This window comes from Typha latifolia, chromosome 15 (assembly GCF_019914945.1).
Source record: "Typha latifolia isolate L0001 chromosome 15, TyphaL0001v2, whole genome shotgun sequence".
Classification (NCBI taxonomy): Eukaryota; Viridiplantae; Streptophyta; class Magnoliopsida; order Poales; family Typhaceae; genus Typha; species Typha latifolia.
In genome coordinates this window covers 6,754,349-6,769,112 of record NC_133100.1, presented here as the reverse complement: position 1 = coordinate 6,769,112, position 14,764 = coordinate 6,754,349, and the positions used below count along the sequence as shown (strand labels likewise).

The window sequence follows — 14,764 nt, the reverse complement described above, 5'->3', positions numbered from 1 at the left end:
GCTTCTGTTAGTGCCATGCATATCCAGCATCATTATCTAAGAAAAGAGTGCATATATATTTATTTCAGAAAATGCTTCACCAACCCTGTAATGCTTCACACTAGCTAAAGTAAATGTTCCACTTGGTCTAAACTTAAAACCTATTGGTCATGTATCTAAGAATCTAATTTATCAGTATCTTTTGAGTTTGAAGGTTCCTTTTCTTTTCTGGATTAATACGAAGTAAAACTGTAGTTACTACCCACCCTTGGTTCAATATTGATGAGGATATTTTGGTTTTGCAATGTCAAAGTCGTCACATGGAATCAAGATTGTGCTACTTTAATAGCTGACATGTGCAATCACGGTCATATTCCTGAAGTAGGATGTTTAGTATATACAGGCTATTCAAGTTTGTAGCCTTGGTTTAGTATTATTGATTTGCTAATACAATTGCTATAAATCTGTCTGTCACGGAAACTAACATTACGTACAGAAAAAGTTTCTCCTTAACTACTTTTCATGGATAGTTCGTCATGATATAGTTGAATCCCATGCTTAAAGTTATTTTTGTTTCTCTTTTTAAGAGTTATCATCCAGTTAATCTGAATTTTTAAGTTGTATTAGAATCAGGTATATCAAATTTCCGCAACTATAGTAGTAAGTGTAAATTTCTTTAAAACTGTGTATTTGTTAATGTGTATATGTGTGTTTTTATGTGCTTTCTTTACAGAATTAATTAACTTCTCTTATGTGCTTTAATGATGCTTTCGAATTGTACTATGTAGCAAATCTGTCAATTGTCATTTTGTCGAATATAGTTGGCAGAGTATGCATGTACCAGTTAGGAAGTTTCTCAAGAAGTTTATGCCACCCCTTTTACCAAATCAAGCAGTGACTCAACACATTAAACAGTCAATAATTCATCCTTAACTAAGTTTATGATACCTGATAAAACCATAAAGACTGGAGTAGATGATTATTTTATATTTATCACTTATGTTCAGAGTTTGTCATAATTTTAATTCTTTTATGCTTTGGCCCATTTCCATCTTATTATTTCTTCCTCATTCCATTCAATTTTGGATTCTAATAGTTTCAAGGCTGGTCCATAAGTTTGCAACAATATTTGCTCAAATTTGTTCTCGTTCTTCAACTTCCACAGTTTTCAATTTAACACTAAGATCTGAGATTTTCTATGTTCTCAAAGCTAGCTAACTGAATGGGTGCTTGCCCTAACAACAAACTATATGGAGCTGTTTTGAAAACCTTTGACAATCTATCAAAGGCTATCCGACTGAGGGATTTGTAAGTTTTTTCTGTAAAACTAAATACTAATTTGTTTGGTTGTCCTAGTTTCAGTAGATCTATGTAATCCTTCTTGGAACTCCTGGTAGGCTGGTAGACAAAAAGAAGTTTATGCAACGTAAAGCAGTACAAAAAACGTCTATTGGCCAGATTCTCTCCCTATAGAGTAAGCTATGTGCTGTAAACCTCTGAATTAGAGGGTTATCGGCTAGGTTCACTCCATTTATTTCTGAAGTATTTAACTTTTGGCCAACGGCCAACTAGTTAGTAATTTTACTAATGTACTTGTGCTGCAAAATTGGCAGATGACTCCTTTCTCCAATTTACTGCACATTTAGTATTCTGTTTTTGATCTTTATTACCACCGTACGGCTTCTCAATATATTGCAATTTAACAACCTTATTCGTTCCATTTCTGACATGAGTAATTATTGAAGATTTGAACTGCAGCTGGGTAGAAATCTAAACCATCTCTAGATTTCTGGCAGAGAAGTGAAGGTAGTAAATCTCAACTACAAGCATGTGGAAGTCTTTTAGTGACACCAGCATGGTAAGCTTTTGGGAACAACCAGCTAAATTGGTAAATTACTACATCTTGCTTAGAGCCCTTATCTCAAATGTGTTGCTATGTAGAAATGAAGTGGGTAGTCCATGTTTTACACGTAGGAGTGTGCATAAATGCTGCATTTAAATTGAGGATGTCCTTTAGGTGAAATTTTTTGATGTCTTGCTGAGTGGTGAATTTATGAATATGAGAATTTAATGCAGCAGAAGGTCATCAAACCAAGTAGAACTGCAGTAGGTTGGATTTCAATGCCCGGCCTCATTTTTTAATTTATTTTTTTGGGTAGCTGAAGTGTTTTGATGAGGTCCATGAAGCAGTAAAGGAGGAAGGGGTTGTTTCATTTAATGATCAGTACTCACTTTGAGGCAGCTTATTTTCTTGGGAAACCTTCATCTATTGCTTCTGACGATGCATCACCTCACGTGAGGATTATTATTATTGGGCTCTGCTTGTTAATTTAACAAAGAAGAATATCTTACATGAGAGAGAGAGAGAGAGAGAGAGAGAGAGAGAGAGAGAGAGAGAGAGAGAGAGAGAGAGAGATCCTAAGGCCTACCTCAAATAGTTGGGCTACCGGCTTATTGCTGCTATTTATTTCCAGCTTTAGGGTAATATTATATTTGGAAAGTTGTCATTGCAAAGTATTAAAATATTATGATTGCCATTAAAATTATTGAACTCTTTAAAAAGTATCATTTTGTTAGTTAAATCTAACTATTCATTATTCAATTTGAACTTAAATTATAAAAAGTTATTTTGCCTTTATATTTAGTGTTGATATTATATTTGGGATAATTTCACTTAGATTTTCTAAACTATTATCATTTCTACAAACATTTTTTGAAATTTTATTTTTACCAAATATACTCATAACTATTTTTTTAAAAAGTTTAGAGGTCTGTATAATTTTTTTTAAAGTTCAAAAGGGTATACATGAAAAAGTTTAGGAAATGTATGAAACATTGGTTTGAGTGGAATTAACCCTATTATATTATATGAAATGATATTGTTTATTTTTTCCTAGAAAAAAGAATCAATGAGAAATAATTTACACTCTAAACTTTAAGAAAGACGGTATTTTAGGCATTTATATACATTTATTAACTTTAACAATCATCTGTGTTAATGGCAATTTTGATAGTTTAAGTTTTTGGTTGCAGTTTTGTTTAAAAGAAAACCCTTGCTTTGGTGTATGCTTAAGAGCTGCTATTGAGAATTTCAACTTGTTTATACTTCATTTTTGGTTAATAGGAAGCTCTTCTCTATTGCAATTTTCAATATGTTTCAAGCAATCGTTTTGTTCTTCATAGCTTAATCTTTATTTTTATTTTTCCCCCTTTTTGAATGTAATATATATATATATATAATTATTAGATCTTTTTGCATGTATGCCGTGTTTCTTTATTATTCATGAGCCCAAAGGCTAGATATGGGCCGAATAAATGACCAATCACCCCTAAATACAGAGGCACGTAAGTCCCACCAAGTTTTAGCCAATATAGTAAGTTGCATAGTTTAGACTTCAGATCATGTGCATTGTTGAATAATTGCTTCAAATTAAACATCGCTGATACCTGCATCACGTTATCGATAGTCCTCTAGATAACCACACCGCTGAATTATCAACCGAATCGAGCTGTTAAGCCAAACTACTAAATAATTTTTTTCACAATATTTATTTTAGATTGGAGTTAGACGGTACCTAAGGACTCTACTTAGTTTTCCCATGTATGCCATTCTTAGATTCCTTACATATCTTCATGCTTAGCACCGGATCGTCTACATACTAGAATGAGTGAATTTTCTTTCCTGCATCAGGGTACTTGGGTGACTGTGACCGGTTTCCATACCGGTAACTTTCTCTGACTTAATCACTTTATTAACTATTTGGATTATCTGGCAGTTATCAATGCTGCAGAAGTAACCCAATGCATGAAGCTACCAAAGTGTTGTACCTTTGCCGGCTAGGTGGGTTTCCTTTTGCATATATGCCTTTCTTAAATCTAATTTATGTGTATACTCCCAAGTTAAATTTTGCCCTGAATATTTCTCAATATTTGGGTTTTTTTTTTTTTGTGTGCATAAATACCCCTTAAAATCCTTAATTTTTACATGAATACCGCTCAAATATACTTAACCATAAAAATTCCATTAAGTTAACACTAAATAGACATAAATACCTTTTTTTTGTCTTTCAGTTGAAAGTGTGTTTCTTGCCTGCTAAATTACTGGGATTAAAATAGAATAAAAAAATAATCTAAAGTTTATCCATCTAAGAATCATGTGTTTTTTAAAGGGTACACACAAATATGAAATTTAAAAGAGTATAAATATAAAGAAGAAATTTTAGAGGGGTATACATGCAAAATAAAAATAAAGATTTTACGTAGATGTGTATTCTCGTCTCTCTCTCCAGCAAATTATATAGCTCTTACTTCGTAATCTTAGTAAAGAAAAGGTTCATCTAAACTTAACACACATTTAACGGGTATTAATGTTGAAAGTGAGGAGTCTCCCTAAAAATAAAAATAAAAATAAAATTGAGGGAGTTGATGCATTATATTATGGCCAATGGATTTGATAGGATCCATCAAATGGCCCTGCAGTGTAATGACATTAAGTTGTCTGTTTGGGATAAACATTAATAATGGTTGCCAGTGCCTATTACTATCTTTTAAGTTTTCAAAATAGTAAGATTAGAATCTTTGTCGGCATCTCCTATATAAATTGATTATAGAAAGTTGTTTGCATATATTATAAAAAAATAACATACTTAATTTTAAGAGCCGGCCTTGTTTGCTTTGAGTTCGGAGTCTTCTGAATTGATTCAGAATATCTCTAAACTAGTTTAATAAGTAAATCTATTTTTATCTTTTTTTTTTATACCTAATTAAGTTTATTTTTCATAAAATTAAGATTACAAAATAAGACTAACTAATCGAAAGAGCTTTTTTTTTTAACAAAAATATTGCAAATTACTGATATCTTTCTGCTTTCTTTTTGTTCAATAGAGCATGATATGGGTGAAAACAGATTAGCTACAAATTGAATAGTGCCGAGTTCATATCCATTTTTAATTTCTTTCCCTCGGTTCATTTACACCAAAAAACAGATTAGTTTTTTTAATTTCATTTAGATTTTTTTCCTCGGTTCATTAACTGAATTTTGGGTGAATAAAAGACCAGATGATCCTACTTACCAACATGAATTCTAAGTAATCAATCAACTTAAATACTCAAAAAAAAAAAAAAAGGAGCAAGATGTGAGTTTATTTCAAACAAAAATGACATAAAATCGATTAACGCATCCACATTTGAGCAGTAAAAACTCAATAAATCGATTAAAGCATTCACAATTTGATCTATCAGACATTTGACTGACAATGCAGATACATACATTGATAGCATGCTCTTAATATGTCCACAAGCTTGAACCACCCTCTTCAAATCTTGTACATCCTTTAGATCATGGCAACCAAGTGGTCCATAGCTGCCTAATAAATAGCACCTCCTAAGGTGGTATACATTGGGACTGGATACATGACATCAGTCCATTTCCAGAACTGGCAAAACAAGGCCCTGTGTCTCTCTCTTGTGGAGGATAACAAGCTTGTCTTTGATGTCTTCTGACCTTCATGTAGTAATAGTTTGATCTTAGAATGACATCATGTTGTGTGGCCTCTCTTTTTCAAGTCTTAATACCTTGAAAGCATGAAAGACACCTGAGATGTCCATACTTCCTCTCATGTACACATCTCCTTATCTACTTGCACATTAAGGTGCCTTTGTCCTGCATATACACACATATACACATTATTTGTCGAGTATATAAGACTCTTGCCTACATTAGGTGTGTAAACAGAAGATGTATGCAGCCTTACCTTTATTATTGAAGATGTTATTTCCATGTCTTGAGCTGATTATCTCTTTAGATGCAAGGGGTATATCCAACCTGTGTCACCAACTTACGCCCTCCGTTAGGGTTACACTTTAAGAGGATAGAAACAAATAGAAGTGACAAAAATAAAAGCATAGCAGATTAAATAGAAGGAATTTATTGTTAGTGAAGGGAAAGTTTCCTGTCCTTCTACCCATGACCCAATGACTAAACGAAATTGTCACCCAATTCCTTGGAAGAAAATTTTACTTCTGTAAACATCAACAGGAATCAGAAACGATAAATGAATGTACCTATATCTCGCATATAATTACACACTTAAAATTGTATGATTTGTGGCTATTTGTTTGCAACTAAGAAGACAGATCACTTTAGCCATTAACTAGCACTATAGCTTATGGCAACTCATTCTATTATCTAAAACTGAAATAGTTATGTCCTAAAAATGAATGATAATGGCAAAGCAGCATTAAGAAAGTCATAGAGCTTTTGTATCTCCTTTGATGCCGAAGAACGGACGAAACAAACAGCGAATATGAAGACAACATAAAAAAGATCATATAACATGCTCAGGGAAAGTAAAAAAACCACTTACATTATAGTAAAGTAAAAGAAAATAGCTTGTTTAGCAAAACTTTAAATTATTTTACTTTTTTCAAGAAAATTGCAGTAGTAACATGATTGGCTGCAATCTTTTCATGGGAAACGAACATCTATCTATATAAGCAAAGCTGAAAGTGATAAACCTCCAACTTGCCATAACTAAAAAGAATGCCAAACCCCATGCCTCTTTACAGACTACGTGTGACCTTCAACTCATACAAAGTACTGGATATTAAATTCAAGTGACAAGTTTTGGCCATAATTTGCCGTAGAATTTTATTATTGCTAAACTCGAATTTTAGGATGGGGTTTTGATCTTTCTTTCTAGGAAATATTTTGAAGGTCAGTGTCAAATAACATATGTACATAACAGCACAGCCCTGTGCATCTCACCTAGTTATGTAGTATAAATAGAGATTTATTAGCAGTGGTTAAATGAAGTTTGAACTCAAAATCTCCTGAGAATCTAAAATCAATACCATGTTGATGCTTGATACCAGCTTGACTAAAAGTTAAATCTGTTGGATGATAAACTGACATGGAACTGTTAAAAACCGTATAAACTAAGAACTATCTATCCAACATAAAGTAAGCAATAAGAACCTGAACTACTAACAACCATTGGGATGTAGCTTCACTCTGTAATCTGAGCAGTGGTCCTAAGAATTAAGTTGAAAACAGAACTCGTGTCCATCATGCTGCATGATCGTAGATGGATGGATGGATATTTTCCCATTAATGACATATTTAATATAAACCGGCCGAAGAATACACGTCACTTTTATGAATAAATGCCGTGCAGTTAGAAAGAAAGCAGCATGTTATCAAATAACCAGGAAGTCTATGTATAACCAACTTGACTGTACTGTGCTTCAATCACTATTAGATCAAGTTAATATATCAAGTTAATGTCACAACCTAAAGGTGGAAAAATCAACAGAGTTGGCTGAAATTATATATATTAAGGTTTTGCCAGATAAAAACCTACATCTTGTCTTCTTGTTGAAGAGTAAAGACCTCCTTTTGACATATATGCAAATCAACTCTTCTTTTCAAGCTATATTTGCACACAAAAAAAAAGAATACCGCTTCTTATTTTATAACTTCAAGGACTCTAAGAAAATAGTCATTACAAGCCCGAATCATATGCATATACTAATCTAGTGAAAAATCTATCAAATATCAACTCCAAAACCCACAAGAGGAATTGAACACCATAACTTCTGTCATGGGATAATAGAACCCGACCATTAGGCTATGGTGGTAGTCTAGTGAGAATATTTCTTCTCAAATAGATCTTGAAAAGAAGGGGCCAATTTGCAAATATGTTGAAGAGAGGATATTTTTGCAGTAAGACCAATATATGGGGGGGGTGGTGATATGAAAAGAACCCTATATTTATATGTAATGGAAGATATAACATCAGACATTAAATTGGGTTCATGCCCCAACAACCAAAGAGGCGCGCCTCCATTTATTATTGTAGTTGGCACTGGTAAGTAAGAAGGCCCAACACACCCTATTTATTCTCTCCTAATGCTTTGGCCAATTTACTCCACGGGGGTGGGGTGGTGAGACTGCTGTTGTTATTAGTATTTAAGACCTCTTCTCTCGCGCAGATACATAATTCTTCTCTGCTGCTTTAATGGGAATTAGAGTTAGGGGATGGCCATGAATGCCCACCCGCAAGGAACAGTTCATGATTTCATGGTAGTTAATGTTTTAGGTATGCAAGAATGATGATCACATGGTGCGCGAGAGACTTAAAGACATAAGAAGCTCAACAATATTCCATTACCTATATCGTAGATTCAAATGAAGACAGCAGCCACCATCCTATGAAAGCTCCAAGTTTCCTACATTCCAACTCCAACGTCAGATGGCAATTACACATCAGAAAATGATCTTCTATATTCTCTAAGTTGTCCAGTATCATAACCAACACAGTTATAAACAGATAAAAGTAATACATTTTTGCGTGGTAGCCATTTTAAGTGGCAAGTGGAAACTGTTCATGTTGGTCCAAACTGTAGCATTGCTTTTGTCTAAGATCATGAATTCATATTATTAAGTCACAAGTCCATGGCTGGTGAGAAAGAACAACATCTGGTCTGCAAGTAAATTAAATAGGGAACAGACGCAAGTAAATGAACAACTTTCAGGTAATACCAGCCTGATGTTTTAAACTTTTAACAAGTACTGTTGCAAGAAATTCTCTGATCACTTGCTGAAAATTGATTCAATAATGAAGATGATCATATTTTGCAAGAGTAGGGACATCACATCTCAAGAACCTCATGCATGAATTACACTCATCTGAAGGGGGGGAAAAAGCATGCTATTGAAGTTAATACATTCAATTGTTGCAATCTAAGAGCAGATCATCAATTACCTAAGCTAAACTCAACCCAGAGCACATGAGGGTAATGAAATATTGAGCCATAATAAGGTAAGTGTCCTTGCATGGGATTAGCAAAAGAGAGATTTGGTAGTTCGTGGATGCATTATTACGTGAATAGTCCGGCCATGTAGGGAGGTTTCTTAAATGGTGTGGAGGAGCGATTTGAGTCATTTAAGGTCACTCTACTTGTCAACTTTAATGCTCGGCCTGCCCTCCTCTTAATGGGGTTGGATGAAGGCCATTTAAGAACCCTCTTAAGTATCCACGCCCTCTTCTGCATGACCCCTTCAATCAAAAGGGAGAAGAAGCTACTCGTTCTACACTCAAGCTAAGAGCTCACTTTCTCCATCTTTCTTCACTTCTTTTCCTTGTACCATTCTTCTTCTTACAATGATCAGTGAATTCCGACAACCAAAAAGAGAGTTCGGTTTTGGAGAAGGCAAGGAGGAATTTGAAACGCTGAAGAGTTTGAGGATGATCGATCAACCGGAGCTATCTCTTGGCCCCTCTCTATCCATCTTTGCAAAGAGCACGAATAGCTCATCGTCTGAGTCAGACGGCAACTCTAGAAAGAAGAGGAAGCACACATGGGATGATCAGCCAATATCTCAAACTAGTGTGGAGCTTCAGCTTAATGATCCCTTGCCTATGGATTGGGAGCAATGCCTAGACCTACAAGTGAACATCTCTTATCTCTTAATCTCTCTCATGCAGACATATGAACACATATTCACATGCATATACACACACATACACCAGTAATAAGCATATATGTTGCTATGTCTGTCAAGTTTAACATACACCACTAGTATTAATAGATTACTAAAAAATTACATAGAATTCAGAACGTAGTCTCATAACTTTATCAACAACTCCCTCTCTTTCTTCCCTCTCTATGTGCGTGCACGTGCATGGTTGCTAATTTTGGTTTACTCAAGTGGTCGCAGACTAATATTCAGAAATATTATGAACATTTTTTGGTACTAATTTATTCAAAGATATTACTGTGATATTGTCATACTAGGTTTCATCAAACTGTTAACTCTTCTAACATTGTCCTAATTTGTGGCAGTCCGGGAAGATGTACTACTTGAACAGGAAAACCTTGAAGAAGAGCTGGATCAGGCCCAAAGAGCTAGACCTAAACTTAGAGCTCAACATCTCAACTCTCCCAAATTCAGAAGGCAATACAAGCATGACAGCTCTAGAGGATCCAAAGAAGCATTTGAGTTCAAGTGGCAGCATGATAGCTGTGGTGTGCGTTAACTGCCATCTCCTCGTCATGCTGTGCAAGTCCTCTCCCTTATGCCCCAACTGCAAATATGTGCACTCCTTACTACCACCAGCACCACAAGCACCTCCTCGAAGGATGGATTCTGCCAAGTCTTTGGAAACTCTAAGCCTTCTCAACTAGTTGGCATCTGATTCTGACAACATGATCAGGTGCAAAGTAAACATAAGTTTGTCAATACTATGATAGACCTAGATCGACATGTGTAGATATAAAGTCTCAATGTTAAAGGACTTAATGGCTGTCATAAGGTTCAAATGAATGAGAGAGAGAGAGACAGGGAAGTGATAATGAAGAGTCATGTCTTTCATTTAAAGAGGAAGTGGAGGTTCCTTCACCATAAAAGCTTCGATTGTCTGCAATCCAAATTGTACGTGTTTGGCTGGTAGCTTGGGTTAGTTAAGTGGCATGAATGCCACCAACACTAATTAAACATTCCATTTCATTCCTTTCCCCCTGTTTCCACAGCATTTGGGTTAAGACTAACTCAAGTGAGTTATTATTTGAGCCAATATTATGTGTCAATCAGTGCTAAGAGAAAAGAAGGATACCAGGTGGGGTTGCATACTTGCATCTAAACTACTAAGTTTGGAACACCTCCCTAAGCTGATGCCCATCTGAGATGATGGAGCACTTTCCCATGCAAGGGCAGGTTAGTTGCATCATAAGTTAACCTCGTCAGTGTGGAATCTGGACTATGAAAAATATGGGCAGAAGTTGAACAGAGGGTGCAATGGGCGTACCATTGCACCAATGGAAGGGTTAGATGTAGATATTGATGGTGGGACAGTGACTTCAACTGGATGATGCAACTAGACCACTGGTGTTGTTTGCTGTTAGATGTGATCACCAGTAAGTTTGGTGATTCCGATGGGTCCTAGTGGGCCTTGCTAACATAGACTAACTGGAGAAGCAATGGTCAATGCTAAGTCTAATATTTGAAACCTAAGGCAATTGATTGGACTTTAGGTTTTTTATGTGTATATACCATAAAAAAAAACTTTTATTTACTTGTATATCCTCTCTAAAGTTGATACTTGCATGTATACCTCTTAAAACATATTTTATTTGTATAGATACTCTTGTGGCATTTTTCTAGTTAAGTCTGAATATTTTAATAGAAAAAAAAGAAAGATAAAATTATCCTTAAATAAGAGAAATACTTAAAAGTAGAATAATAATATTCTTATCTTTGTATAATTAAAATCTTCAAATTTTAATAGTTATTAACTCTAAGAGGTACTCACACAAAAGATAAGTGTTTTGAAGAGTATACATGCAAAAACCATGCATTTTAAGGGGTATGCATGTAAATATCAACTTTAGAAGGAGCATACAAGTAAAAAAAAGAAATTTTTATGGCATATAGATACAAAACAACCTTGGACATTTTGTGGCTAAATGTTCTAAGGCAGCTCATCAAATGGAATTCAGAATTTAGTATTAATTTCTCTAGCTTGTGGATCAACAAGATTCAAATGCTGATTAGAAAGAAGAGTTTAGAATGCTCCAATTAAATGAATGAATTGTTTCCCAACATTCAGCTACAAAATTTTGAGTTCACAAATAAGTTTAGATAATGCTTCTTCCTTCGGATACTTGGGGCTCAAATCTGTAATGTGAATCTCTGAAGACCAACGTCCTATTAAGATTAAAAAAAAGTCTTAACTCTTAAGTGATATTGCATCCAAATTATAGTCTATAAAGCAAGAGACAACCAATAAGGATCACTGAATTAACAGAAGGATTTGGACCTCCAGATATTCTTTTGATATCAAGAAAATGCATAGCACATTTGAACATATTCTTAGACAAAATGAACATGTCAGAGATTAATATTGCTCACTTCAGACATGAATTTAATACTCAAAACTGAGATGCAAAGGTATAGATCAAGTGCAGATTATTCTGAGAGAACTTTTATCAGAAAGGTTACCTCTAAGTGCTAACAATAGTAACAAAAGATGCAAAACTAATTAAAATTTTGAAACAAGATATTTCAATTCAAAACGATAAGTTTAGTGGATTTATTTCTCTGACTCACCTTGAGAATTACAAAGTACATTACATCATTGAAGACATCGGTTTGAAGGCACTCCCCATATACCCTATTTAGGATGCTATATATTGGACCTGTGCATAAAATAACAATAAGGGAGATCTTAGGTAAACTGAATCAACAAGGATAACAAAGTAATAAAAGAACTCACATTTTTCCTAGGAACTGCAACTTTTACCCAACTATCAATATTCATGTGTTACCAGGATGAATCCTCTGACCCTAATCGTGCAAGGTAATCTTATCCAAAAATAAGAGGTCTTCTAAGAAGAATACTGTATCTTCTGGTCTTCCATATTGAGTTATGCCGATATATACTTTAAGGTTCATTAAAAAGATACAATATATACCTTTGCTGGGACTTCATTTAAAAATCATGTCCCAACAAAATCATATGCATGTTAACTTCAGAATGATTCACAAATAAATCATCACTAACCTCATGCATGCCTACTTAAATCTTGGGAACATAGCCTTCCCATCTTAGCTGCAAGTATATATTGCTTAAAGTTGCATATATTTCTTCCGATTGGACATGTGCAATATCTGCAACGAAGAACTCATGGAACTTGTCATCCACCTCTATCAAGCTACAGCCAGGAGTCTTCTTTACTCCTCTGTCTCGCATCATCCTCCTCACCTTCTTGACATCATCCCATTCACATTTAGTTGCATACATGCTTGACAGGAGCACATAGATTCCACTGTCCCCAGGGTTCAGATGTAAAAGCTTATCACCAGCAAGCTTACCCAACTCTACATTACCATGCATCCTGCATGCATTAAGAAGAGCACCCCATCCTGCTTCATCTGGCTCTTTTGGCATGCCCCTTACCAACTCATAAGCATCTTCCACAAGTCCAACTTTTCCAAGCAGGTCTATCATGCATGCATAATGCTTTGCTTTGGGTTCTACGCCAAAAACAGTTTTCATGTCTTCAAAATGCCTTCTCCCTTCAAAAACTAATCCACCATGACTACAGGCAGATAAGACACCAAGAAATGTGATATCATTTGGCACAATTCTAATTCTTTTCAGTTCCTCAAAAAGGTTGAGTGCTTCTTTAAAATAGCCATGGATTGCATATGCCATGATCATCGAATTCCAAGTCACTATGTCTCTCTCTAACACCTCACTAAATAACCTGGCAGCAGCATCAACATCTCCACATTTGGCAAACATGTCTATAAAAGCATTTGCTAGATTCAAACTAACTTTTATCTTTTTCTTATATATGTAATGGTTATATATCCATCTACCAAGATCCAAGCATCCAGACTGAGCACATGCTGAAAGCACACTCACCAAAGTAGCATCTATAGGTTCCACATTTGCCATAATCATCTCATGGAACAAGTTCAATGCTTCTTTAGGCTGATTTGCTTGGGAATATGCTGAAATCATACTACTCCAAGATACCACATTTCTCTTTGGCATTCTATCAAAAATCTGCACAGCAAGTTCCAAATTACCTGATTTACCATACACATTTAGCATACTCGTCCAAGAATAAACATCCTTGACTTCCATACTATCAAAAACTTCCCTAGCATAGTCAACACACCCACACTTGCCAAACATATCAACCAATGCATTCAGCAAATTAATGCTAACATCTACATCACCCATTTCAATATACTTGTGGACAAACTTGCCCAAACTTAAGATGCCGACTTGTGAGATAGCCGAAAGCACCGTGATCAAAGTCACCTCATTGGGCCTAACATTCGCCGACAGCATTCGATAAAACATCCTCAATGCTTCATCCGCGAGACCATTCTGTCCATACCCATCAATCATTGTAGTCCAAGAAACCACATCACGCTCACACATTCCACCGAATACCTTTTTCGCACAAGCCAAGATCCCATTTTTCACATAAAAATGCATTAGCCCGTTACACACAAGCAACTCCTCATCAAAACCCAGCTTCCAGATCAAGCAATGGACCTCTTCCCCAGCCAAACTTCCAGCAAGCCGTTCACAAGCCTTCAGCGCAAAGACGAAGGTCCGGCAATCTATCTCGGCTCGCTCTCGGACCATTTGGCGAAGAAAAGAAAGACCCAAATGGGGAAGATTGGATTTTGTGCATCCCCTGATCATAGTATTCCAAATATACGAATTGGGTTCTGGAATTCGGGAGAAGAGGAGACGCGCATGGGTGATGTCGCCAGAGTCAGAGAGGGCAGAGAATGCGAGGACTCGGCTCGCGGGGAAACGGTGCGCGATGAGCCCTGTGCGGGTCATGTGGGCTTGGATTTGCTTGAGCGTTGCCATGGAGTCGCAGGACTCCATGAGGGAGAGGACTGGGTGGGTTACGATGAGGTTGTGGTTGGAATTCCAACTGGGTCTTGGTAAAGAGGAGGAGCAGAGGAGGCGAAGGGTGTGGAAGAGTAAGTGGGGTTTGAGAAGAGAGGCGTTTGGGAAGGTGGGAAGAGGTGGGAGGAGGAGAGGTGGCGGTGGCGGTGGCATTCTTCATTTCATATTCTGCGCCGACTTCTTCAGACGACGGACGACAAAGAGCGAGGAGGAGATGGCGGCAAGTATAAATTGCTTTTGCCTTTCGATTTATCCGGATAATAAGGACGTGGATATCATCAGTTATTCGACTTCCTTATCCGGGTTTTGCCCGGTTAGATTGATCTTATCCGTCTTAAATT

At 36.0% G+C, this 14,764-nt stretch overlaps 2 protein-coding genes across 5 annotated transcripts; one reads left to right on the top strand and one right to left on the bottom strand.

Moving 5' to 3' along the window:
* Positions 1-5,205: 5,205 nt before the first annotated feature.
* Positions 5,206-14,631, bottom strand: LOC140801549 (pentatricopeptide repeat-containing protein At2g29760, chloroplastic-like). 4 transcript variants are annotated; one of them, XR_012111481.1, is made up of 5 exons: positions 12,543-14,631; positions 12,089-12,177; positions 8,151-8,208; positions 5,733-5,803; positions 5,206-5,641 (listed from the first exon to the last, which is right to left on the bottom strand). XR_012111481.1 is itself a non-coding variant. In XM_073156702.1 (2 exons), the coding sequence occupies exon 1, from the start codon at positions 14,574-14,576 to the stop codon at positions 12,558-12,560; it is 2,019 nt and encodes a 672-aa protein (XP_073012803.1). In that variant the 5' UTR covers positions 14,577-14,631; the 3' UTR covers positions 12,071-12,177; positions 12,543-12,557. The 4 variants fall into 4 exon arrangements, 1 of the variants encoding a protein (XP_073012803.1); XR_012111483.1 differs by lacking the exon at positions 12,543-14,631 and adding an exon at positions 12,255-12,503; XR_012111482.1 differs by lacking the exons at positions 5,206-5,641; positions 5,733-5,803; positions 8,151-8,208 and adding an exon at positions 11,552-11,686.
* On the top strand, positions 8,990-10,498 carry LOC140801640 (uncharacterized). Its single transcript, XM_073156850.1, has 2 exons — positions 8,990-9,431; positions 9,826-10,498. Exons 1-2 carry the CDS (start codon positions 9,144-9,146, stop codon positions 10,165-10,167), a joined length of 630 nt encoding a protein of 209 aa, XP_073012951.1. The 5' UTR covers positions 8,990-9,143; the 3' UTR covers positions 10,168-10,498.
* Positions 14,632-14,764: the final 133 nt, after the last annotated feature.